This window comes from Cebus imitator, unplaced genomic scaffold (genome assembly GCF_001604975.1).
Source record: "Cebus imitator isolate Cc_AM_T3 unplaced genomic scaffold, Cebus_imitator-1.0 Scaffold424, whole genome shotgun sequence".
Lineage (NCBI taxonomy): Eukaryota > Metazoa > Chordata > Mammalia > Primates > Cebidae > Cebus > Cebus imitator.
Genome location: NW_016107739.1, coordinates 1,307,672 through 1,334,978, shown reverse-complemented (window position 1 = coordinate 1,334,978; position 27,307 = coordinate 1,307,672). Strand labels below are relative to the sequence as shown.

General features: G+C 45.1%; 1 protein-coding gene across 8 annotated transcripts in view; it reads right to left on the bottom strand.

Annotated features, from left to right (window-relative positions):
• TENM4 (teneurin transmembrane protein 4) overlaps positions 1 to 27,307 on the bottom strand; it is an 827,507-nt gene that overhangs the window by 84,490 nt on the left and 715,710 nt on the right. For all 8 annotated transcript variants that reach the window (XM_017509841.2, XM_017509836.2, XM_017509838.2 and 5 more), the window contains 2 exons: positions 26,481 to 26,627; positions 12,747 to 12,963 (listed from right to left, as the gene is read on the bottom strand). In XM_017509841.2, the coding sequence (XP_017365330.1) occupies positions 12,747 to 12,963; positions 26,481 to 26,627 (364 nt within the window). The remainder of the gene's footprint in view (positions 1 to 12,746; positions 12,964 to 26,480; positions 26,628 to 27,307) is intronic.

Here is a 27,307-nt window from a genome sequence, read left to right as displayed (position 1 = left end):
ATTTATAAATCGTACACATAGGCTATCATCTCTGGTTTACCTTGGGAAGCATAATATACATTTGGTGCAAGGTTTGATGAGTATACATATTTCAAGTAGCCTTCTTGATAATTTTGAATCTTTTAGTGAACTCTGTTAAGATTGTCGACCACTTTCAATCTCTTAGGTAACTTTTTGTTCGATCTTATGAGAATGATCATTTTTAACTTCATTACAAGGTTGAGGAAAGTATTTAATACTAAGAGTAGAAGACGTTTCAGCTCTGCCATTTTTCTGTTTGCTTGTACTTGCCCTATTAGTATTATCTTCCATTTGTATTTACTTTGCAGGAAACTTTTAAAGCCACTTTATCATTTTATGAATAAGTTTGGTTAACACTAGATTTTATACAGATACACAGACAGACATGCATACAATTATAACGTAATATACTACAATAAATCAGTGTGGGTCCACTGTCCCTGGAGTTTTGTTTTTTTTTTTTGAAACAGTCTCACTCTGTTGCCCAGGCTGGAGTACAATGGCATGATCTCAGCTCCTGAGTTCAAGTGATTCTTGTGCCTCAGCCTCCGAGAAGCTGGGATTACAGGTGTGCACAACCATGGCCCAGCTAATTTTTTGTATTTTTAGTAGAGACAGGGTTTTGCTATACTGGCCAGGCTGGTCTCAAACTCCCTCAACTCTGATCTGCCAGCCTTGGCTTCTCAAAGTGCTGAAATTACAGGTGTTAACCACTGTGCCCAGCCCACTGTCGTCCTTTGTGTAGAGTGGCTCTTGATCTCCCTCAGAATGCCTCACGTGCTGGTCCAGACATGTAATCGGTGAGAAGCCAACATTCTACAGAAATAAACCAGTCTTGCTTTCTCTTTTTATATTTTATTTTTTTGAGATGGAGTTTCACTTTTGTCGTCCAGGCTGGAGTGCAATGGTGTGATCTTGGCTCACTGCAACCTCTGCCACCCAGGTTTAAGCAATTCTCCTGCCTCAGCCTCCTGAGTAGCTGGGATTACAGGTGCCTGCCATGCCTGGGTAATTTTTGTATTTTTTGTAGACATGGGTTTCACCATGTTGGCCAGACTGGTCTTAAACTCCTGACCTCAGGTGATCCACCTGCCTCAGCCTCCCAAAATGCTGGGATTACGGGTGTGAGCCACCATACACGGCCTGCTAGATAAAAGAAACACTATATAGATACAGCCCCTAAAATTTTTGTCCTGTTCTCATGGCCCACCTTCAGTATTCACCTTGGGACTACGATAGTGTGTATGTGATTTTTTTTTTTTTTGTACACAAAATAAACTTCCATATGCTATTATTATACCCCAAAACCAACTTCTCATTGTGCTTTGATCTTTATAATTTATTTCAAAGCTTATACTATGTTTACCATGTATATTTTCCAATGGCCTTAGGCCCAAGCCAGTAAAACATGATCTAGTCCCTTTTTTTTTTTTTTTGAGACAGGGTCTCTCTCTGTTGCTCAGGCTGGAGTGCAGTGGTGTGATCTCAGCTCACTGCAACCTCTACCTCCAGGGTTCAAGAGATTCTCCTTCCTCAACTTCCCCGGTAGCTGGGATTACAGGCTCCATAGGCTCCTTCAGATTGACAGGAGGGAGAGGTTTACCTTTTAAGTTACAGGGGTCTTCTGAGTGACTGAGTCCAAGTTCCTCATGTATACGTGAAGTCAGTGATATCTGAAGGTGGGGCAGAGCTTCTCTTCCATCACCCGTTGAGGATGGGGCACCACCAGCTCTGCCGTGGTGCCATAACACCACCTGGGGCTAATAGCAAGATGGCCCAGTACCTACTAGCGTCTCAAGGACCCGAGGCTCTGCCTCCTGCAGAGTTCAGAAACTACTGTTCTGTGGCCTCCTAGCTAAATACAGCAGCTGAGCTCCTTCAGACACCAAGGGAGTGTGATCTCCCAGATGTCTGAGTCAATCTCCCAAGCCTTTGGGCAACCTGGCTGCTTAATGCTGATGCTTCAGGCTGAGTCCTCTCCCATAGGAATCTTCTGGAATATTTCCTGCTGGCTGATAAAGGTATATACAAGAATAGAGCCCTTGACTTGTCCACCAACTATGCTTCCAGGGAACAGAGTCCACCAGCTGCGGTAAGAGAGAGGCAAGACTGAGAGGGGTCGGCCAGCAGGGAGCAAGACCCTTGTCTCAGGTAAGTGGGCTGGTCATGTGTGGGGACATGGCTCAGAAATACCATCATTGTGCCTGGGACATGGGACATGGGACATGTGGTACATGTCTAGATAGGCTGTTCTCTATGCTGTGTGGCCAGAGGCCTGTTTCTAAGACTTTTCAGGAGATGGTTTGTGCTGTTAGCAAAATACAAGGCAGCTCTGCTAAAATGTGACTCCAGTCACAGTCTCTCAGCGGACAAGTTAATTCCATGACTGTGTGTCTTGCCCTTCTGTAGGGGCACAGGGCAGGTCCTGCTTCAAGAGGAAACTAGAATGAATCATGATTAGACCCACTTCATGGGGAAGGGGCTGATGCCAGGCAGAGACACAGCTAAGGGACCCTGCACAAAGTCCGGCTCAACAGGCTGGAGCTGAGGTGTACAGCAATACTGGCTTGCAATGGAAATAATAATTCAAAGTATGAGGGAGAAGGGGCTGACAGGGAGATAGGCATGGTAAAGGGGCTCCCAGAGGCATCCGGATGTGGATGTCCAAGGTGTCACTAGGTTATCATGCCCAGGTAGAGCAGGGATGGAGCTCCATACCCAGATGTGGCAGGAATGGGAACCTATCAAAAGAGGGCAAGGTTCGAGTCCTTCCATGCCAGGGCACCATGCTGCTTAAGTCAGACATAGAAAGTAGGGCCAGGATTCAGGGACAAGGCAGAAAACCATTTGGCAGAGCTGGCAAGTCATGGGTCAGACAGACAACAGTAGGGAGGATGTGAGTTTGAGCAGCTGGGGCTGCTGTAAGCCCTTCTCCTCAGATTGGGATTGGTCCTCGAGACCTGCAGGGTTAGACACACAGATTGGACTCACATAGCCCCCATTGCAGTGCGAGGAGGAGACTTAGGCGGGAGGTTTAAGGGGCTGGATATCTCCCCTCTAGCAAAATACTACACAGAGGCCGCATCTCTCCCTGTCAAGCCCCTCACTGTGGGATTCTCTTGAAGCAAACTCTTAATGCCTATGAAATCTAACTGGAGGGCCAGTTAGACCACCTGCAGAGATGCCTGCAAGATCTGGTCCTATATTCTCTATTGAGGGCAACATCAGTAATGTGAAGCATGGCTCTCAAAATATTTTAACTTCTTATTGCTTAAAATTTCTGAGTGTTGGATAAAAATACAGAAGTCTTTGATTTACAAACAGCAGAATTATAGTTTGAGATATATGAACCCTCACTTAGGACTCCAGGTTCTCTGGGACTCAGGCTTGGCTACTAACTTGCTGAGCCAGGGGCACTCTCTGGCCTTGGAGGGCTGATGATCTCAAAGGTCCATTCACCTCTGCCATCCTAAGGTGCTAGGGCATTTACACCAATTACACAACTACACTGATGCTTCAGGTTAAGATTCTAATTTTTCTCCCAGTTTGTTGGGAAAAACAGCAAAGGAGAAAGAACTTACAAGGTACCTACGTAATTGGTTATGAGTAACATATAAACAAGGAACAACAAACTGTAGAAGGCCGCAGGAGGCCTCTGAGGAGGAAGTCCTCTCCATGCCTCATGTGATACCATAAACATTGTGCTCAAGGATGTAACACCCCTTTGTAGCACTATGACATAGCCAGACTTGTAGGCTCCTTGGAAGGCCTGCATTCCATCAGGTGTACATAGATAATAAGCTAAAGATAGCCACATGCTCTTGTTTTGTGAAACTCCCAAACTGCCACTGTTATCAATCCTTAGAATGACACACCAGCTCCAGCTCACTGATTCACTCCACCGTCACCCTCTCCCCACCATCACTCCACCCCTATGCTGTAGATCAAAAAGTGACTGTAACCAATAAATAGAGTGGATGACTGGACCTTGGGGCCTTCACTGTTTTCTCCAAAGTAATAAAGTGATGGCTCCCTGATCCCACTGTCTCTCTTAATCTGTCTTTTTTTCATTCCTTTGTTGCCACTGAACTCGGGGTACCCATGGGTGACATAGGGCTGGCTCCCTATGCCAGTTCTCAATAGTGACACTAAAACCTGTAGGTATATCAATGCTTTAGCTAATGCTAATATTAACATTACTGCTATTTAGTGACGATGGTCACAAACATCAATGAATGCTTACTGTCCTGACACCTAATTTTATACCCACAAAATCCCCATGAGATATGGATTATTATTTTCATAGCGTAGAAGAGGGAAGTGAGGCACAGAACGATTAAGGTGTGTCTAAGGTCACACAGCAAGCAAACAATGAAGCTGAGATTCCACCCTCCGAGATCAGTGCTCTTCAGCACAAAGCCTTACTGCACATGGGGTTTTTAGGATGTATTAGAGTATTAGAGGGAAAGTCAGGGCCAGATGGGGTGGGTAGGGTTGTAGTGGCACCACACTGTATGGATTTCTGAACTGAAGATGCTGAGCTGGGCACATAAAGGACTCAGCAGAGAAGAGAGGCTCAGTACATGGGCTCTAGGGCCAGCTAGGCTTGGCTTCCAATATTGGCTCTGCTATTACAAGCCCTATGACTGTGGCCCAGATTACTCAACTTTTCAGTAGCTCAGTTTTCACTGCTGTAAAACAAGGGTGATAAAGTCTCTATATCATATGGTCTGCAGGAGATTTAAAGCTGTTACTACTTACAAAACATTTCAAATAGAATATCCTTGGTAAAGGTTAGGTACTAGTACTAAATGCATGCTATAAGCCAGCCATTGGGCTTCTGGGTATTTTGTCTCATTTAATCTTCCAAACAACCTGGCAGGGTGGGAATCAGTGACATCAGAGGGGAGGAAGTTGAGTCTCACCAGCGAAAGGTCATGTGCTCTCACTTGCCCAAGGAATCCAGGCTTTCTCCCTCTAACCCAGAATTGTTCCTGCTTCACCACAGCATCCTCTGCTAATGCTTTCTGTGACGGACAACTAGGAACAAGCTCAAGATACAAAGCAAACAGAGATCTTAATTCGTTTCTGAAATCAATAAAGGGATGATCAAGTGGCAGAGGAGGAGCTGTTAGCTGCTCATCAGGATGATGTGAGAAGTCGTTGCCTGCATCCTGAATTGAATTCACCTAGTTGCTTTATCATCATAAACATTCATTTCAATGCGGGGAGGGATTTTTAAAAACCAACATGAATAATATATAATGGCTGACACTCTGGAGGAAGCAGGATCTTTACCTTCTTCCATCTTCCATCAGGTAATTTATCATTGTCTTTCTTTCCTTTTTTTTTTTTTAAACTGATGGGGTACCTTGTCAGCTCAGCTTGTTCTGAAAATGCAGGAGTATAATTCAATAATAAATTGGCGCAGAGGCCAGCTGTCAGGAAGTTGGTGTTTATTTGAAGTCCATTAGATGATCTCTGTTGCTCGGCCTCTTGAGGGCTTGCTGAGGGCTGTGTAAGGCTTGGGTGGAGGTAGGGGGGTGGGCAGCAAATGCTCTTCTGAAACTGCTGTGCCACTCACGCTTGCATATGGCTTTAGATTTGTAGTGGGCCAATAAAAAATTATATTGCATATATGATCATTTCTCTTTTTCATCATTTTTTACTCTTGAAAACTCTTGCTTTTAAAATTCCTGGAAGCTTTGTGCCTTTACATTGGGTATGAAAGGAATTCTTAGACTTAGAATCAAGGTTATTTCACTCCTGTTTAGAACGAATTTTAGGTCCTGATTGAGATGAAATGCTGTAACTTGATTAGTGAACGGATGAGGGTCAGATCTTTCTCAGTTCCTGCCCCAACTCACTTTTCTGGCCTCATATTTCCCTATGTTCTTCTTTCTCTCATGTGCCCCGTTTGCTCACCATGCTCACATACCACAGACTTCATAAGCCCATCTTGATTTCAAATGTCAGAGCATGTCTTCTGACCTTTGATGTGGAAAATAATGTCACATAATTATCCTCCAGCCACATTAAAATTCTCTCCATTCTCTGATTGTCCTGGAAAGCTATGCTGTTGCTGACGCTGGTTCTTCAGTATAGAATGCTTTTTACAGTCCTGTTCAACTTTACCCAAAGTAAGCAATACAGCTTACCCAATAGTTCATGTGCATATGTACACATAAAACTGAAATAGGCTTCATGAAATACATACTCTTTACAGCAATACACTGATATTTTCCATTTTATTCCACTCCACTCCATTTGAATTTACTTTTTTGAAAAGAATAGTTTCAACCCACTAAATTGATTTCATGATGCACTAACAGGTTGTAGTGACCTGCAATTTGATAAATGATGGTCTAATGGCCAATGCTCCTGACTGAAATTTTTGTCTCAGGCTGAAGGCCACATCCTGCCAGAAGTCTTCATTCATTCATTTGTTTTCAGCAGCAAATACGTACTATTGCCTACTACAAGGCCGCCCTGTGTTACCTGCTGGAGAAGCAAAGCTGTAGGAGAGGCAGTTCTCATGATGCAGACTCAGGAGACAGGCCTGCAGTGGGAGTGAGGGTCTTGCCTTTGAGCTCTCAGAGCACTTTGTCTCTACTTCTCTTCAGGAATTCAGCAGGGACTGGCTGATTCATTGATTTATTCTACCATTCGTTGTGGTTCACTTTGTGCCAATTCCTTTGGGTTCAATGTCAAACAAGGCATGGGACCAACGAAGAGCCCCCAGAGTAATGGAGTGAGATGATATCTCCTTCCACACCTTGTGTAGAGAAGGTGCTGGTCAGTATTTACCAAATGAAGGTTGTGTGTGTGTGTGTGTGTGTGTTTGTGTGTGTGTGTGTGTGTGTCTGTGTTTTGAGACAGAGTCTGGCTCTGTCACCCAGGCTGGAATGCAATGGCACGATCTCTGCTCACTGCAATCTCTGCCTCCTGGGTTCAAATGATTCTCCCACCTTAGCTTCCTGAGTAGCAAGAACCACAGGCATGCAACACCACACCTGGCTAACTTTTTATATTTTTCATAGAGATGGGGTTTTGCCACATTGCCCAGGCTGGTCTTGAACTGCTGAGCTCAAGCAATCCACCTGCCCTGGCCTCCCAAAGTGCTGGGATTACAGGCATGAGCCACTGCACTCGGCCAGCTTGTGTGTTTTGCGCTGCTTTGTCCCTCGCTGAGCCTGCCCAGTCTCTTCTCCTCATAGGCTCTGATGCTCTCTATAGAATACAATTCTCCGCCTCCTTTGGGGTGAATTCTCTGGTCACCCATCCTTCCTTTGGCTCAAGTCCCCATGACTTCCTGAGTCTTTTCTCTTTGGGCTCAGGGTCTGTCTCCTGTCAGCCGAGTCTTGTTGCTCCCTGTCCACATCCATCTATTGCCTGATGGAGCTGATAACCTATTGTAATTAGAGGAACCCAGCAAGATTTGGTATCACATGATTTCTCAGACCAATTCTCCTCCTCAATGATTCAACAATCTAAACCTGCTTCTTCTCTGGGTGGTTGCAATACTGTGTCCTCAAATCTATTGTGAACCAGTATTTGAATAACCTGGGTGTGGTTCACCAGAATCTCCTCCTATACCTTGCTATCCTGTCTAGCACTGGCAAACTGTAACTATTCACTGAGGGGATGTCTGCCCCACATCCAGCCCTTTCAATCAGAGGAGTCTTCCCCAAGAGCACAGATACACTCAACAAAGAGAAACAGCTCTGGCTCGAGTGTTTGCCCAGGAGATGTCTCACGTTGCCCTCCCCTTCCCAGCTCTCTGATCCCAAGCCCCACAGTGTGTGTCCTGGCCTCTTTGTATGGACAGTCCATTGGAGATCCTGCAGATCTTAGAGCCCCTCCTCTCCTAAGTTCCAACACTGGGCACCCTTCACTGTATTCCCCCATGATTCCATGGGAGGGAGAAGTGTTCCACTAGGCAGATGGGGCCCAGGCATCCAGGCCAGGAGAGAAAGGTATATTCAAACCACTTAATATGGTGACAGTGGTTCCCATGCCTGCTCCATCCCCTCCTACATTAGGTCATCTCTATCACTCTCCATCACAGCCCTGTCACTTTCTGTGGGTTTGAGGACAGCAGTGGCAGGATGTCAGATAGTGCTACTGTATTCATTACACCTGCATTAAACACCTGCTCTGGACCCAGCACTGTACCGGGTCCTGGGGACACAGATGAACCAGACAGGGTCCCTGAGGGAGTCCTTAATCACTCCCAGAGATGGGGTCAGGCATCTGAGGAAGTGAGGCTTGGGGAGAGCCCAGGGTGCTGGGGACTGGCTTGCTTGCTTTCATACCCAAGGTGGGCCAGTTGGCTCCAAGCTCTGGCCTTGACTTCTTCTCCCTCCTCTTGTCCCAGCGGCTGAGGTCCCAGGGTGCCTCATACTTGAGGCTCCCTGAGCCTGACCCAGGTGGGAATCTGCATAGAGAAGGAGCTCCACTCTGAGACCTGTCTTTCCACACTGATCTCAGAAATGCTGTTGGGTTCTGGGTGACAGCCTGGTTCCTGGAGGCTATTAAATGAAATTGCAAACTACACAAATAGTGGCACAGCACATGGGGTGCAGGAGATGGGGTTTTGTTGGTTGGGCACAGGCCTAAGTGTCATACACAGGCAACAAGTCAGGTCTGCCTCCCCATCAGAAATTCCACTCTCTGGAGAAATGCCACTGGGCTCCTCTCTAACAAGGATCTCAACTGACAGCCGGCTGGCAAGCACGCTGCCTTTTCCCTTCCTCAAACAATGATTCAACAATCTAAACCTGCCTCCTCTCTGGGTGGTTGCTGAACCCAGAGAGCAGGTTCCCTTCAAGTTTTACTTCTAATTAAGGAAGTGGATTTGGAAACTCTTTTTAATTAACGTCATCATCACCACCATGTAATTAGCATGCAGTTTTTGTGTGGCAGGTACTAGGTTGAGGCTTTGTGTACTTTTTGTCCTCATTTAATTCTCATAGCTATCCCAATTCACATAAACACCCTAATCTTACAGATGAGCAAGCTGGAGCTCAGATAAGTGAACAATTTAGGAATTTTCCTAAGGTTACAAAACTAGAAAGTGGATGCAACAGCCTTTTAATCTTGGTCTGTCAGATTCCAAGGTTTGTGCTGTTTTCACTATGACATGCTGCTGCTACAAAAGCCTCCGCTTACTGATCACCTAATAGGTACCAAGCCCCAGGCCAGGTGCTTTATTTTAGTTTATCCTTTTAACTGTGTTCATGAAATAGTTTACCATTATTGCCAATTTATAACTAGAGGCTCCTACATAAAGGTTACATCATTTCCCTGAGGTCACACACAGCTACTGGGAGGTAAAGCCAGGATTGAAACTCTGGGCACTTGCTATTATACCACACTCCCTCATATAAGAGGAAAGAAAGCAACTACTTAAACTGGGCAGCTGATTACCCTTTATCCCAACTCTGCAAATAAGCACTGTCCTACTGGTCCAGATTACGATAATTGAATACCAAGTAGGTAATCTAATGAGAAAAGCATCTGCTGCCTCACGTTTCTACATTTCTAGTCACTTGGGCATATTTTACACAGGAATCTGTTTGGGGTTCCTTCCTGATAGCTATTCCTTCTTAATCTAGATCAGTGAAGAGCTGGTATGATTCTGAATGAGTCTGGCAAATGCTAGGTAAAGGAATTTTTATAGTAACTTTTTTTTTTAAGAGACAGTAACATTTTGTCAGCTTCCATTATCTACTCATTTGTAGAGCAAATACTATATTCCTGGCCCTGGCCAAAGTATTTCAGGTTTGGAGAGATGGATGGTCTCTGTTTTCAAAGTATATATAACAACTGAAGATGACAGATATATAAACAATGATCTGCTTCTATTACTAATCTGTAATGTGATTTTTAGCAGGCAATTTAACCTCTCTGGACTCTGAATCCTCAGTATAAAATTAAGTAAAATAGATAATATATCCATCATTCCTTCCTCCCTCAGTCTTTCCATTTCTTTATTCTTCAAGGCAATTTGTATATATATGTTTTGAGCAAGTACTAAGTGCTAAAATGTGTAAGATGCAGTGTTTCCCTGGAGGACTCAGTTTAGAGGTGTTGACAGACATGACGCACTCTATTAAGCTACTTGTCCAGAGCTATGTATCTAGTGGCAGAGGCAGGATCTGAAGCCCAAGTTGGCCTCTCTGAGGCCTCTATCTTTCCTATTGCTGAGGGGTCCATTTCCCCTAGCACAGGCTTCTCAAACTCCATACTTGGCTGGCTCCTTGGGGCTATTCAGACCTGCTGGAGCAACAATTCTGAGACCTGTGTGCAGGTTCCACAGTGACTCACGGCACTTAAGCAGCAGGCTCAGGAAGTGAACAGGAGGACATACAGGAGATGTGTCCCTGCTGGCATTGATCAGGCTGGAATGGCAAAGGCATCCAGTAAGCAGAATCCAGTTAGGGCCATAGGCAGCCAACAAGCCATGGCCCTAATTGGATCCCATAATGTGCCCCATAAAGAATGCCTGAGCAAGTAACATTTTCCTTGGTAGGAATATTATTTATATCTCTAGTCGATTAAAAAAACTCACGCTGTGGGAAGGCCTGCAAGCATACATACAGAATCACACAACTGAATAAAATAGCAGGAAGCTTCCTACAGAAGCAGCATTTCTGGCCAAGATAAATGTATAGGTTTTCTCCTCACTCTGGTTCTGCCACTTGAGTAGCCTTGTGAATTTGGGTAAGTTACTTGACCTCTCAGCTTCTCAGTATTCTGGGGGTAAGTTGGAGGGTTCAGACCATTAAGTAGCTTCATCTCTAGGCAGGTGGAGGTTTGAATGCTGCCACACACTATGTTAGGCTGTCCTTGCTGGGCTTCCTCCACTTCACTTTTCTCATCTGTCACGGCTCCTTGCAAGGATGGGCTGGGGTAGTGGAGAGTACAGCGGCTCTTTCATGCATCTGACAGATCTGCATGCCTGCAACCCACTCCATCGTGTCCTAGCAGTGAGGCCTTCTCTTTGGCTTCCCTGGTAACACTCTGGGGATGACAGCAGCCACCTCACAGAGAGGCTCCCATGGCTTCTTCATCAGTCCCTGCTCTTTCCACATTGCACATTCCCCTTGAGCAAGCTTTTTTTTTTTTCTCCCTGAGACAGCCTCTTGCTCTGTCACCCAGATTGGGGTACAGTGGCATGGTCTTGGTTCACAGCAGTCTCAACCTTTTGGGCTCAAGTGATTCTCCAACCTCAGCCTCCCGAGTAGCTGGGAGAATAGATACATGCCACCACACCCAGCTTATTTTTTTTTTATTTGTTTGTTTTGTAGAGATGGGGTTTTGCCATGTTGTCTACGCTGGTCTCGAATTCCTGGACTCAAGCGATCTGCCCACCTGAGCCTCCCAAAGCGCTGGGATTATAGGCGTGAGCCACCACACCCAGCCTCCTTGAGCAACCTTTTATGTGCTCATGGTTTCAACTGCTTGTTGGTAGATGGCTCCCAATTCAAGAACTCTAGGCCCTAGCCTCTGCATGAGCTCCAGATTTACTTACTTACTGCATATAGACATTCACTCTTGTGTGGCCTACTGAGGTGTGTCCCTTTACCACCCTGCTCCCAACCCTGCTCCTGCTCTCTGCTCCTCAGCCTGGTGGAAGTATCTCTATCCACCCACGCATCCAAGAGGGAGATTCCTCTCTGCTGCATCCCTCAGACACAATCAGTTACAAACTCCTGCTGATTTCCCCTTTAAATAGAGCTTGAAAATGTCCCTTACCATTCCCACCCTCATCACTACCCCATTGTTCCCTCAGGACAGGGGCCGTCTAGCAGAGAAGTATGAACATACAAGGTGCACAGGGGCTGCTGAATTAACCATACTGATTTTTAGAGAAAGTTCTGCACATATGAGGCATCACTACATTGGAAGACATTCAAAAGAAATGATTATAAATCCCACCTCTTGGATACATTGTACTGGTTCACTGCCTTGATGTGAGGTGCAGAGATTAGAGAGCTATTTTGTGTCTCTAGTTTTTTGCATGAGTTCTTCCTTCTCCCTGGCACACTCTCTCCCTTCCTTGCCTAGTTAACCATTTCTCTTCTTTGGTTCTAAAGCCCTGGCCTCCTTCCTACCTAGGAGTACATCCTCTGTGCTCCAGAGTATCCTGGGGACAAAGTTCTGGCCTATCACACTGTAACTGTCCCTTTTTTGTCCTTCTAATGAACAGGGAGTGACCAATAAGCGGAAACTGTGTTCTACTCACCTCTGCAATCCTAGTACAGGACCTGACACAGACCTCAGTTAAGAAATGTACAACAGATGACACAACTGCAAACATGAAGATTGTAAGGGCATGTGGCATGGAATGCCAGCAGATGTACCCACCTCCTGCCTAGCAAAGTCTTCTGGATGTCTACTTTGAGGGTGAGCAGCATCGGTACCTTTCAGCTCATCTGGAGACCACAGGATCAGTAAGAGCTGACTGTAAAGTGGATATTGATCCAAGATTCCCTTAGGACCTTTGGTTTCTCACTCTCTTCATCTGTCACCCAGTGGGAGCAACAAAACTTTGCTCATAAAAATTCCAAACTCCTTGGATAGTAGTTTTATAAATGCAGGTACCTGAGGCTGCTTCTCTGCCTCCCCTGACATCACATCAGGAACCATGGAGGCTCACCCTCCTGGCTTCCTCCCACCCCTATTCACCCAAAAGCTGGAGCTGGGGCCCTCACACTCACCCTCCATCAAAGGGGTTCTCCCCGGGGATTATGTGAGTGCTGTCTCTGCCCACCAGGAACTTGATGCGGTCATAGAAGGAGTGTAGGTTCTGCTGTGACACAGGGACCTGTGTCTCCTGGATGATGTCCAGAGGATCAGGGGAGCCCAGGCACAGTGGGTTGACATGACACAGGGGCTGGAGGCAGCAGTCAGGGTCCATGCAGTCCACCAGGCCATCTGCAGGGGTGACAGAGCATGTGGTTTATATTGCTATGTTCAATCAGCCATGGTTATCCAGAACGCCTTAATTCATTTCTTCTCTACATTTTACTCATTCAAAAACGTGATTAAATGCTGATATTAGCCAAGGCCTTTGGTGGGCATCAAAGAGATCCAAGTGATTCACATGTGGTCCTAGCCCATTAGTCTAGAAGGAGAGACAGACAGTAAGTATACAGTGTCTGTACTATATTTTTTCCTTCCATTGAGATAAAAGGAATTGTATGTATGAAGACCCAGAAGTGAGATAACACATGAACATTTGTGCTGCTATATTCAAATGCCGATGTCCAGAAGGTCAGTGGGAGAGCACCAGATGAGGCTGCTAAGCTCGACAGGGGCACACCAGGCTGGGCCTTGCAGGCAAGGTTAGGGAGTTTGAATTTCACCCTCAGGACAATGGGAACCACTGAAGGCTTCTAAGCAAGAGGTGACTTCATCTGGTGTGCACTGCTGAAACCGAACGGGGCCTCAGTGGAAACTGGGGGCCAGACAGGGGAGGAGGTGTTGCTGAGGTTGCACAGGTGAAAAATAAAGGTTGCTTAGACTACAGTATTAACAGTGGCAATTAAGAAGAGTAGTTGGTATTGAGAGACATTTAGGAAGTAAAACTGTAAGCCCAGATGACTGTCTGACTTTGGGAGTGAAGGTACAGCAATTCTCAGCATCTCTCCCAGCCACAGTGAAAGCGCGTGGCCTGCGGCACAGTCCTCAGCCCCCTGGAGGCCTGCTCTGCTTTCTGTGAGAGGAGGCTGCAGGGATATTTGTGCTTTTTGAGTTTGCCGGATGGTTTCAGATTCCTGTCACAGTTGCCATTAGCAGGGAATTATCACATGGATGGACTTCCTCAGGACTGGAACTTGTATGTAGTACAGCACTACTACCTTCCTGAAGTACAAAGAAAGCCCACCAGATCACAGATTTTTGGCCTCATTATATCAAAATACTTTTACAGGCACCTAATATTAATAGAATAGCTTAAAATGATAACAAAGAGATCAGCAGATAGTGCCCCAAGTGGGGGACAGGAATAGCCCAGGGGTACAGTCTGTGTGTTTTGTCAGCAGACAATAGTGTAATGACATGTATTCCTGCCTGGGTTCACATTCTGGCTCTGCTGTGTCTCAGCTGTGTGACTTTGGCAAACTTCCCCACCACCGTGGGAGCACACAGATCTGTTCTGTGTTCCAGCACTTAGTGGAGGTGCTTAAAACATAACTGTTATACAAATAAATGAAAGAGAATTGAATGAATTAACCAGGAAAGCAGGGGTTGAGACCGAATGCCAGCCCATAAAAGCCAGAAAACTGCATCTTCATTCCATTCAGGTAAGCAGTGTGCTGTGGTAGGAGGACCATGAGGTTCAGAGACTAAAGTTCAAGACCCAGTACTGCCCCTAAGGGTGATCCTGGACAAGTTCCTGTACTTAGTCTCTCTGATCCCCCATCTCATCAATACCATGGTAGTAACACTAATATACATACCTCTCTAGTTTTCTCCATGGAGTTTGCAATACAGAAGCTGCCCACCGAAGTATTGCAAGTGCATTGGCTAGACTCCGTCCCTGATCCTCCTTGCTAGGGGTGTGGCCTCAGGTAAGCTACTTGACTGCCCTAAAACCTAGTTTTTTCCTTAATAAATTAGTAACAAAAAAAGCTTTCTGTTTCTTTCTCATTTCTGCATGGTACCCAAAAGCATGTAGTCTCCTTGAAGGCAGATAGTGATAAAGAGTATTGATTCCAGAGACAGAATGCCTGGGGTCAAATCCTGGCACTGAAACTTACTAGTGTGTGACTGTGGGCAAGTTACTTAAACTCTCTGGCCTCAGTTTCCCACATCTCTTAAAGGGGAGATCATAAGAGTAAGCGTCATACAAGTATTGGTTATATACGCAAGAAGTATAGCATTATGTTCCCAAATCTAGCACGGTATCTGACACATGATATCTGGCACATAGTGCTTAATTCTGGGTTAGTTTCCGCTCCTGATCCTGAACCTAGAACATGGCTCACCAACATAAAGAGCCATTCATCCTTTGTCTGCTCACCTGCTAGATTCACTTTGAGATATGGAAGGAATGCCTCCCCTCATCCCAGCATTGATCTGGGTCCTAACTTTTGGCTCCTGTCCCAGCTCCCAGATACGACCGCCTAGTAAAGCACCTGTCTTCTCCGGCAGTCAGCAGGCTCCACCACACATTCTCATGCTGCCCCTGTCAGACATTGCTTAAACACATAATTACAGCCCAAGCTGAGGGTTATTTGCATTCTGCTATTGATGTTAGCATGACAGATTCAACTGTCGCATCTATAACTCTGCAGAAATGCTCCATTATTCAATCCCAGCGAGCAGGGACGTTGACCATTAAATCAGCTAGCACAATTGAAGGGCCGTGAAAAGTCATGGCTAATTTGAAATTTTATTAGCTCTTGCCTGGTCTTGTTTACCACCAAAGCAGTCCCTGGAAGCCTGTGTTTTACCCTTTTATAAACACTCAGTTCTGTGGCACCTGGAAAGAACTGCTTCCTGTGAAAAGGGATGTCTGCTCTCTAGTCCTGGGGGAAGGTTAGCCAGGAATGATAGCTGTTATTATTAGTATATCTATATTAAACTGATGGTGATGATGATGACGATGAATTGCCACATTTATTGAGTGCCAGGCATTGTGCTAAATACATTACAAGGAGTACGTCATTGACTCTTCTATGAAGTAGCCACTGTTGTCACCTTCATTTTAGAGAAAAGGAACAAGAAGCTTGAACTAGTAAAGTAACCTGGTGAAGGTCACATAGTCAGTGAGGAAGCTGACATAGAATCTGAGCTCAGTTCTTTCTGAGGCATACAATATTCTTTAAGCTCTGGAGAGACTTTTAGAAACCATTTCTTAAGCAGAGAACATGAATTTATGAATCTTAGTGAAACATTACTCTTCTGTGCTCCTCCGCCCTCTCGGGCAAACTCCATCACAGTACTTCTCTTTCCAGTATTGTAATTTTGATTTTCTCTCTGTCCCCTGACCCCCAAACAGTGTAACCTAAACGATGAATTCCTAGATATCAGGGGTTGTCTGATTCATTTCAGTATCCCTGGGCCCAGACCTGGACAGGAGCAATGACTGTACTCCACAGAGGTCTGAGGAATGAATAAATGACTAACCAAGGTCAGGCCTGTCCCATTAACACAGGATCCACGTCACGGGACACTAGAGCTTGACGGAGCCTTTTATTCTAGTGATCGGTGGCCAAACGCAAAGTGCTTAAGAGAGCCTTCTCTCCAGGCAAACTGCCTGGATTTGGACCCCACTTCCCAATTCCCACGCAAACTGTGTAACTTGGTCCAAATTGCTTAACGTCTCTAAACCTCAGTGTCTTCACATGCACAATGGGGAGGAAAAGGAGGAGGGTTAATTCCTTAGACTCACCAGTCTGTCTCTACAGCCAAGTGTGAAGCACAAAACTTCCCTTGGGTGTTTTGTGACAATGAGACACAAATTTTCTAGAGAGGAACTTTTAGGCTGAGACTCTGTCTGTAAGCATGGAGCCTAGCATGCATGCCTGCTCCACACAGGAACTGATAGGCCACACCACGGGCCGCTCAATCAGCATTCGTGTCTCTCATTAGTTCTGCAAAGTTTGGCTATAAGCCCTTTGAATATTCCCCTCTCCTTTTCTCTCTAGTCTTCAGGAATTAGCTACTAAATGCTTAAAGGATTTTCTCCTAGCTTTCATGTCTCTCAACCTCTTTCTTAATTTCCATCTTTCTATCTGTGTACTATCCTGATTTATTTCTTTAAATATCTATTCTACTTCACTTATTTTCCCATCATTTGTGTCTGATCTGCTGTTTAATTTGTTATTTGGGTCATTAATTTAAATTATCATACTTAAAAATTTCTGGATAGGCTATTTGGAACTTCTCAAAGTCCACCTGTTTCTTTCTTGGTATTGCCTTGTTCTGTTGTTTTTATACGTCATTTTCTCTCTTTGGTCATTTAAAACTGTATTCATTTTATAGTCTTTTTCAGACTGTTAAGTTCTTGGGAGTGATAATCCTTCTGCATGTTGTAATGACTCCAGCTCATGGTCAGTCATTTCATGTGTGTTCTATGATTCTGTTAATTCTCGGAAGGCTTGCCTTTCCTATGGGAATCTTGTGTGGTTGAACTAACCCTCAAGGGTGGTTTTCTGATTACATTTGCTGGTCTCCCCAGTGGAATCACTCATCTGGGACTGCTTTTCAAGTTGATTTCTTAGGTTTGCGTTCTAGGACTACTCTAGTATGTGGTTTAGATTTCAAGATCTTTTGAGGTATAGGCTTGGTCTCTTAGCACATCTCCTAACCCCCACAAGCCATGGCAGAGAAATGCCTCCAAGTCCCCCTTCTTGTCTAGTAGGCACCATTTTTTTAGTCCTTTTCTCAGTGACTTGCAGCCTTTGAGGATCCCAGCATTATGCGGGGCCTCAGTTCCAATCTCCCACTGTGGATGTGCCCTGTCTGCTGACTCTGAAAGTATTCTGTTCTGAGTCTCCCTGGTGCTGATGCTCCTGTACGTCTCCCAGGCCTGCCGTAGATTTGGGTCCTGTGTCCACTGCTCTGGCCCTTAGCTTCATCTTGTTTCTGGAATTCAGGGCTCCCTTGTCTCCCTTTTCTTATTTTTTCAATTTTATATACAAACAGTTGTTCCTTGTCATCAGAGGGTCTCTGTATGACCTAGCTGGCCATTTTGCTGAAAATAAGAGTTCCAGCAAGAGTTCTAAGTCTCAATCCTCCCTTCTGTAAAATGAGTCATGAAACTTACTTCACAGAGATGCTGTGAGGATAAGGCAAGATCATGGATGTGAGGTACTTAGCAACAAAGCTAGCAACTAAGCAAGTACTTGGTAAATGACAGTCACTATTAGCTTCTGTCCAGGCGCCTCCCTTGAACCATATCCTGGTAACAGTCTTAGGCCTGTTCTTTGGTCCTACCCTGGCCCCTCCCTACACACACATTACAGGTCAGCCCTTGCTGGATGATGCAGCTGAGCCTTAGAGAACTGAAGTGGATAGACATGGCCATAGCAATGCACTGTAAATTAGGGTAGGCGAGGCATCTGGGGATTTGCAGATTGGGGTGCTCTGCAATGGAAATATCACATAAACCATGCTCTTATGAGAGGCTCCGGCATTGTCGAATTTCTTACTCCATGCTTCACAGGTTAGAGTGATTAATGCCCATACCTTCCTGTGCTGATGCTTCCTAATCACTTATTTAACAAATATTTGCTGAGTAGTAAATGTGGACCAAACTTCCACCAACAGAAGCAATCCTATATAAATGAGATACACAAATGAGTAGGGCTCACAGCATTCTTTTCAAAGGCTGCAGTTTACCAGACCAGCTTCTGAGTAAAACCCTCTTTACATTTTTGAATGTAGCATATGGCGGCCTGAAACAGTGCATATGGCTCTTCTACAGTGAGGGAGAAAGGTTCACAATTTAATTTTCTCAGGCATAGATGACAAATTTTAGAAGATTCACATTAAAAGGGGAAAAAAAAGCATGCTGTGGGGACAAAAATATAAATTTGGGGATAGACTAGAAACATATCAATATATAGTTTTGGGAATTCTCTGGTTTTTGGGTGGCTTGGAAATGTTTATAGTTTCCAAATACTTCATATCTCACTTAATTATATATTATACATAAGTTGGTTGACTTGTAAATTGTCTGTGTTTTGTATATTTGCTATTCCCATTCAGAGTCCCTCATTATCACAGAAGAAAAAAAAATCAGGAAAGCAGAGGATTTGCTTCTACTTCCTTCAAATTTTCAGTAAAACCCTCCTAAACCCACACTTCTGGGAAAGAACATTTTTTTCCCCTAGAAATTGCCATTTTCCTCAAAGTTATAAATACATGCTCCCTTTTACACAGTGACAGTGAAAAGGGGCAGAAGAAAATGTCAAAAACCAGGCAGGCCCTGGAGGCTAGGGGTACAGCAATGCTGTACTCAAGAGTGGCCCCTAATGGGGAGTAGAGGGCAAAGAAAAGGGGGAAAAAGAGAAGGGGCCCAGGCTCTGGGGGCGCTAAATGAAACACTCCAAAGTGGTTCACATACTCCTGACCCTTGAATTTGAAGCTCCGTGGTGCTCGCACGCTGCCGGTGCATGGAGGGCTGGCTTCTGCTGACATTTTCATCTATGGGCTCTGGCTGGAGGCTCTGCCATCCTCTCATTGAGATCCCTCTTTGATGCCTACCTTGCAGATGGGTATCAACTGACCTGGAGAACTATGGAAACTGGTGCATGGGAGAAAGAAATCCACTCTAGACGCCTGAAGACCCAACCTCTCCGCAGTATCTGCCTCTCTCCAGCCATGAGACCTTGGGTACATCCTTCCTGTGCTCAAGATGCAATTTACTCCTGTGAAACCAGGATACTCGGCTCTGCCAACCTCTCAGGACTTCTGAAGGGCTCCAGGGTTTAAAAGAGTGAAGGAGTAAGTCAACAAAATAAATTTGAATGTCTTTCCCATGCTGGTGGCTGTTCTCTGGAGCCACTTCTGGGGACAGGGGCTGGGCACAGATTTGGGCCAAGTCCTCTGCTGGCCATGTTGCCCTTCTGTGAGTGAACCACCACAGTCCTGACTAGAAGCAGCTTCCTATTTGTTGTGTGACCTTAATGGTGGCCAGTGAGTGGTGGGCCTTTGGGCCCCTCATTTCTCTTTCTCGTGTCTGCATCCACACTGGGGAGGCCAAGGGTACATGGGGCAGTCTCAAGGCTATGGGCCTGGCTGATGGCCACCTCCTGGCCTTTACACACCAGAGACCCATCTCCCCTGGTGGCCGGCCTGCTGGGACTTTCACAGAAAGTAAAAGGTATGCAGGAGCGTGCTATTAAAGATGGGGGCAAAGACAACCTTCTCACCTTTACAGATAAGGACACTGGGGCTCAGGTTATGTGATTTCCCTGACATTGAACTGCTAGTAAAAGAGCAGAGCTGGGAATTTGGCCCGTTATCTTTCTCCACATCCAGCTGTTAGGCACAGTTCCACAGTGGACAACTCTTTATAGCAATGCTCCAGATTTTCTGGCTCCTCTCCACAGGGGGCAGAAATTGACTTGTTTATTTCTGTATCTCAAATGCATAGCACAGTGCCTTGCACACAGTAAGCATCACATTGGTTGAATGCATGCATGCATGCATTTTTTATGTGAGAATCCCAAATTAGAGAGCTCCATCAGCTTGACAGGGCCAATCAACGGCCATGGGGTGTGATAGAAGCCATTCCCTAAAGGAAGAACTCATTCCTCTCCTTGGAAAAGAGACACAAGGAACACACCTGTTGATGTTCACTTAGTACCCATTATATGGCTGGCAGAGCCTGTGTTAGGCACTGGATGTTCAGGAATAAATCAGAGTCACGCCTCTAAAGGATTTGGTGTAGTGGGGCAGACAGAGACAACTGAGTGCTAGAGAAGAAGGAAGCAGAAGGGGCTGTGGAAGCCCAAAGACGGGACCCCAACTCAGGCTGGGGGCTGGGTTATTTCCTGGAAGAGAGAATGCTTAAACTGAGAGTAGAAGAATGGGGAAGGATAAAAAGGGGAATAAGGGTGTGGGATAGGGCAAGGTGGGGCAATTGGTGGAGTAGTAAACTATTTTTTTGTAAACAACTATTTTGAGTAGTTGTTTGCATGGTTCCTTAACCTCATAGCCCCATGGACAGTGTATAGTAAGCCCATCAGTCTTTCTGTAGGCTTAACTTTTTCTTGGCTTGACGGCCCATTAGCCAACCTTATCTCACTCTTGTCTGCAGTCTGGCCACAGAACTGTTTTATAATAGCATCTGAGGAGGCCCTGGGGGCGGAAGGCGGAATGTGTCTCCCTTTCTATACACACTGGGGAAAAGATTTTGTCATTTGCTATAACAAATTCTGCGCCTTCTTTCAAAAGGCTTGCAAAGTCTTTATCTTCCCCTTGGAACACAAGATTTTTAAAGGTCAATTTCTCTCGTCTCTTATCGTGAGAAATGTGGTTTAGAGATAGTCTGAAGGGTGCCCAAATTCTACGGCCTTATGTGAACTCTCCCTTCCAGCAATTGGAGATGAGGAGGAAAAGGGAAGACAGAGAACTTTGTTCTCAGTTTTCCTGAAATTTTTCTTTCTAGGTGGCATCTCTCAATTATCTATTGCAACCCATGATTGTTTTTTCATGGGGCCAAGAGTACCAAAAGAAATTATCAGACCGTGAAGCTGCTTAAAGATCCTTTATCAGAAGAGGTGTAGTTGCTTAAATTCTAATGGAGCTTTTATCCTGGAGGCTTTTTAAAAAACCTAAGTTCCAATCTAATCCTAGCACTCCTGCTGAGCCACTGTGTGGCTTTGGGCAAATCATTTCAGTTCTTGAGCCTTAGTTTCCCTGCATGTAAATGTCTGCTTTTCAAGTTTCTTGTAAAGACTGGAGATCATGTACGCACAGTGCCTAATACAGTGCCTGGCACTCAGGAATGTGCTCAATGATGGCTATTGTTTTCCTTTATGTACATTTGGATTCTTTCCTAGCAGTGAGCGTGTAACAGTTTGGAATACAGACTTTAACAAAAAAATAAAAATAAAAAAGATCAAAACATATTATATAGAGAAATATACCATAATCTTAAGTGAAAAAAACAGAATGTAAAATGTCATAGAGGATGTAATTCCAATTTCTAAAAATATTTATTTATAAATATATATTTTATAATAAATATCGTGCTTCTGTGATTGCAGGTGGAAAGGAGCAGGAGAAACACAACTGATATCTGTAGTTGATAAACTAAGTCTTACAGAAGTTGAGTAACTCACTCAAGATCACGCAGTCAGCAAATCAGGGAGCCAGGAGCTGAGGCAATCTGGGTACAGATCCTGTACTTTGAATCACTGTGCTATGTTGCCTCTTGGGTACTTTCAATATATAACCTGTGATCCTCAAAGCAACCCTGCTAGGTGGGCATTATTATCCTCATTTTACAGTGACTTAGCATCTTTGGGACATGGTGTCACCATCTTTGAAATGGGCATGAATAAACATCCCCATGAGAGGATAAAATGAGAAGATGCATGTGTCTGTGCTTCATAAGAGGCTTCACAAAGCACACAGTACAAATGGGGCACACCTTTTTTGTCAAGTGTGACACACAGAGGCTTCACTTTGAGTGGGTGAGTTAGGGCCCCTCTGCTTGCCTGCCTGTTGGTCCCTCTCAGGAGACAGTGCCCAAGGTAACAGCATTAGGAGACTGGCAGTCATCAAGTCACATGAAGGATCTGTTTTCCATTTTTAAATCTAGCCATCAGCCATAAATGAAAACAAAAACAAACCAATAAAGCTACTCCTGACTCAGTCATATTGTTTAGCTATTTTTTTGTTTGTTTTTTTGAGACAGAGTCCTCCTCTGTTGCCCTGGCTAGAGTGCACAAGCACAATCTCAGCTCAATGCAACCTTCGCCTCCTGGGTTCAAGTGATTCTCATGCCTCAGCCTCCTAAGTAGCTGGGATTACAGGTGCACACCACCACACCCAGCTAATTTTTTGCATTTTTAGTAGAGACAGGGTTTCACCATGTTGGCCAGACTGATCTCGAACTCCTGGCCTCAAGTAATCCACCCGCCTCAGCCTCCCAAAGTGTAGCTTTTTTTCTTTTTGTCTTAGTTTAAAAACACTGCTGTAGCACTCTTAATGAAACTTGATTTCATGTTTCATTTAAAATGTGTTGTTTTAAGCCAAGCAAATTGTGAAAGAAGAGTAACCAGGAGTTCTTGGATAACTTGAAGGGCCACAGGGGTCTACAATGGGCCATATGTCTGAGATCCAGACACAGTGAGAAGCTCTAATGTCACCAGACCTCATATACTCTGGTGGTTTCTGCCACTGGCCAGCTGTGTGACCTCTGCAAAATACTCGCTAAGCTTTTCTTTGTCATAAAGGAATCATAAGGGGATAATAATGCCACATTCCTAACCGTGTGGTTGAGTAGAAGTGCTCTAGGTTCACAAGGCCATGTGGCATGGCTGAAGTCTAGGCCATGTAGTGACTTTCTTTGTGACTATGACATGTGTGATGTCACCTCTCCTCTCTGGGCTCCAGTTGTCCTGTCTGTAAACAGGCAGGAGCAGGAGTTAAAGTCAATGTTCTCTGATGTCCCTTTCAGTCCTGTTACTCAACATTAAACTCTGTTAATGCCTTCCCCAAGCCTTGACTCGCATCACCTAAGAACAACCACTCAGTGAGACTGTAACACGATTTCCCTCCGGCCTGAATGATTTATTTGGGATTATGCGTATACCCTGTCATGGCTGAAATAAAGGCACTTATTTAATTCTGCTTCCATCAGATTGAGTCATTTGGATGACAGTTTCTTATAAATGACTGTGAGCTTCTTGCAGGAGACAGATTCGGCTATGTTCCTTGGTCTTTATGTCTCCTTGGAAAGGAGCACGGTGCCTTATAGATAGCAGTCGCCTGAAAAAGGTGTGCTTGACTGAACTGAAAGCAGCCCACAGCAAATATGGCTTATTCATGTGTCCTTTCTTCCTCTCCCTCCACTAAAACTGTCCCCATTTGGCCAAGGCACAGAACGATAAAGAGGCCACTTGGGGACATACTACCCTCTATGATTGTTTTATCTATGCCACCCTGCAAAGCAGAGGTCTTACATATCTTCCCCTTGGCTGCCGCAATAGGTGGACAGCCCACTGAACTGAGAAGGCCCTGAGGTAAGACGTTTCCTCATTTCACAGTTGAGAACCCAAGGTAAAGGACCCTCAACAATCTGGCCTTCCCAGCTGGTTTTATTTCCGACCATGATGACCCATGGGATATCTTCCTGGCTGGACTGAAAGTTTCATGGGACAGAAACCACATCACAGTTCCCAGTAGGGCACCCAGGCATCTGGTATCAGTTGAATAAGTGGATGCTCCTTTATCCCGGCAATTATCCCACTGCATTGCCATTACATGCTGTTTCTCTCTGCCTCTATGTTGTGATCTTTACAAGGGTAGGGACTGCATCTTATTTATCTCTGATGCCCTAGTACCCAGGACAGTGCCTGATTCAGTGTAGGCACTTGGTTAACGTTTGTTGAGTGAGTGAATAAAGTATGTGCAAGCTCACTTCAGCCCATAACATGCTCCAAAAATGCTAGTGGCATATTCTCCCACATTTGGGAATTTTCTGATTGATCTTTTCCATCTTCTGTTGGCTCATCCCTCAGAACAGCGGGAGGAGGCTCTATTCCCCTGGGGTCTGGATCAGCCCCATTTCCTATGACAAGAACTTCTCTCTTCCCCCAGAGCTGTGGGATTTCAGCTATGGTATGCCCATGCCCCATGTTAACACTGGTGAGTTCTAGTGCTAGGAGGGCTGGCTCTGAAGAATGGCAAACAGAGGGTACACTTGAATTGTATTTCATGGGAGATAATCAATGAGCCTTGTTCTAAATCTATACTTGTATGCATACTGGGAGGGAGAACGGTGTGCCCTTTCCGCATATTTCCTAAAGACATACAGTTATTTTGCTGCCCAGATGTTCAACAGCTGTTTGGAGGCTTTGGCCAAGACTTTTGACTCATGAGAAGGGAATGGTGGCTCCTTTCCTCCCCTTTCCTTCTATTACATGAATGTTATTATTAGTCATTGCAGCTGTGCCTACACAGGCAAAGTAAAGGTGAATGCTGAGGAAATCATGCAGATAATGTAGGCTGACATCTCTTTCCTATGAAGAGCAACTATAAATGCATTTTACCTTGCCTGAAGACAGGGGTGCTTCGTGCCCTTCCCTGCTTTGTCCTGCCTTAGCCCATGATGCTATCTCTAAATAGAAAGCCCTTTCCTTTCCAGGGAACCACTACCCATCCAAGTATCACCTTCTTGATGAATGTTTTCCTACTCCCACAACAACCAATATATAACTCTACAACAGCACTTATCACAGTTTATTAGCACTTAACTTTGGGTCTTTCTCCCTCATTTGAGTTGCTGGTGTACAGGGACGGGACTTCCTTATCTCTATGCCTGGCATAGGGCCCAATTCTAAAATAAGAACTCTGGATATTTAAGGAGCATGAAAATTAATGAACTCCACAAATTTCAGATTGATTAAGGGATATTTCAACCCGGCAAGATCACAGGAGAACACAGACCTTCTGTTTCTGCCTAGCTACTGTGGCCAACGCCACAAGCTCCTTGTTGACAATGGCTCCACTGGGCCCAGGACTGGGTGCATCAGGCCAAATTACCTCCTGGATTTAGGCAGCAGGCAGAAGGGCTGAAAGCTGGCTGGCTCAAAGACCAATGCTCTGAAAGAGCCCTTTCTAGGCCACTGAAACTCACTCAAGGCAAACAAACTGCAGAAATCACAGTATCACACACTTGGCCTTTTAATTCTTATGATGCTTTGGGGTTTGAGAATTCCTCTAAGTAGAAGATTCCCAAAGGTTAGGATGCTGAGTTTCTGACCTATTGATTTTCTACCCTGTGCAACGTATTAGAAAGTCCTTTGGTATAAATATAAGGGAGCCATACAGACTTGTCTGGATGGACTAAGCCAACTGGTAGGCCATTATTAGGAAGAAAGGGTTGAGTGTTTTGATTTTTTATTCATGTCTTTATCTTTCTATTCTCCTAATTAACCACCTGCAAGTGGAAGAATCAGGAATGATTGATATATCTTCCAAGTGGGAAAGTAGAACACATTTGGTTTTATTTATCCAAGTTAATGCAGCAGAAAAATGAAGGTTAATTCTATGACTAAGATAAAGACTGAAATGGTACTCATGAGCCAGCTGCCTCATTTTATACATGGGGAGAGTGAAGCCCAGAGCCACCGAGTAGCATGTGGCACAGGAAGTCAAAGCCAGAGCTGGAATTCAGGTCTTCACTCCTAGCTAATGAATGTTCTTTAAGATGAGCACCTCGTTCCTTGGGCTTTGACTGTCTAGCACTTTTTAAATACCGAAAGCAAAAGTCACTTCTATTACAAAAGGTATCTGCTAGAGTAAGTGAGGGTACCCTCCCGAATTAGAGGAGAAGAGACCTTGACCAAAGGTAACTCAACCTCAATCCCTTGGAGAAGCGTCCCTCTGCAGCTTCTGTGATAAAAGAATTAGATGTTCTCTGTTTATCCACCTCCAGTGAGGGGGGCCCACAACTTTGCCAGACATCTCATTCTACTGTTGAATTGTTAGAAACCTCTTTCTTCCTTCCGTATGCCTTCTCCTTTATACTGACTGCTGCATAACAATTGCTTTCATTTACATTAATTTTAATGGATTCAAAGGGAACACCTGTGATACGCACTCATCCCTAAGCCACATGTGCAGTTTTTTGCCTGCGCCGCAGGTCCCCCTGACTGGACAACTGGTGTGTTGGTGGCCTGTTAGCTCAGTAATACCTATTCTCCACTCTGGGCCTCCTGCCCTCTGGAGCTGCCTGGGGCCCACGGGTGCCAGAGCCCTACCTCCATCGTTGTCTTTGCTGTCACCGCAGGCGGTCTCCATGGAAGTGTCACAGCCGGCTCCTCTCCAGCCCAGCTGGCAGACGCAGTGCCAACCATTCAGGTCTAAGGTACATCTGCCATTGCCATTGCACAACCCAGGGCAACCCTCTGTAAGAGAAAGTAGAGAGTCGAGGTCTGATCACCCAGAGCCAACTGCTGTCTCTAACACACACACACACACACACACACACTACCTGCCAACTTGCAAAATGCCTTCATATCCATCAGCACACGAATGCTCACAGCAGCCCAGGGAGGCAGGTATCATTGGGAATTGCCACTTGACAGAGAAGGCAACTGAGGCTCAGAGAGGTGAAAGGACTTGCCAAGGTCGCACAGTCAGAAGTGGCAGGGATAGGTCTGAAACCCACACCTTCTGCATCTAAAAGCCCCTCTTTCAAAAGGGACAGGGATTCTGGAGCTGGAGTCAGTAGAGGTCGGCCTGTCAGAATCTAACCAATGAAGCTTTCTGCCTGATCCTTGCTTCTGGTTCATTCTCGTGTGTTCCTCTGATCTTTGGCGGCTGTTCAGCACAAAGGAAACATCTTTCTGTCTATTCTTCCCTTCCCTCAGCACTTCTGGGTATCATTCTAAAGGGTGTTACTTTTTCCAACTCTTATAGTAGGTCAATTTCATTGGACCATAGGCTTTTCATTTATTTTGTCCTATTTTCTCCTAAACAACTGTCTTTCCTTTGAGGAAGAGGGCTTGGGGCTTTTTCTTACCATCTTGTCTATAGCTACACTTAGAAAAGGGCTCTGCAGGCAGAGGAGCTGCGATCACCATTG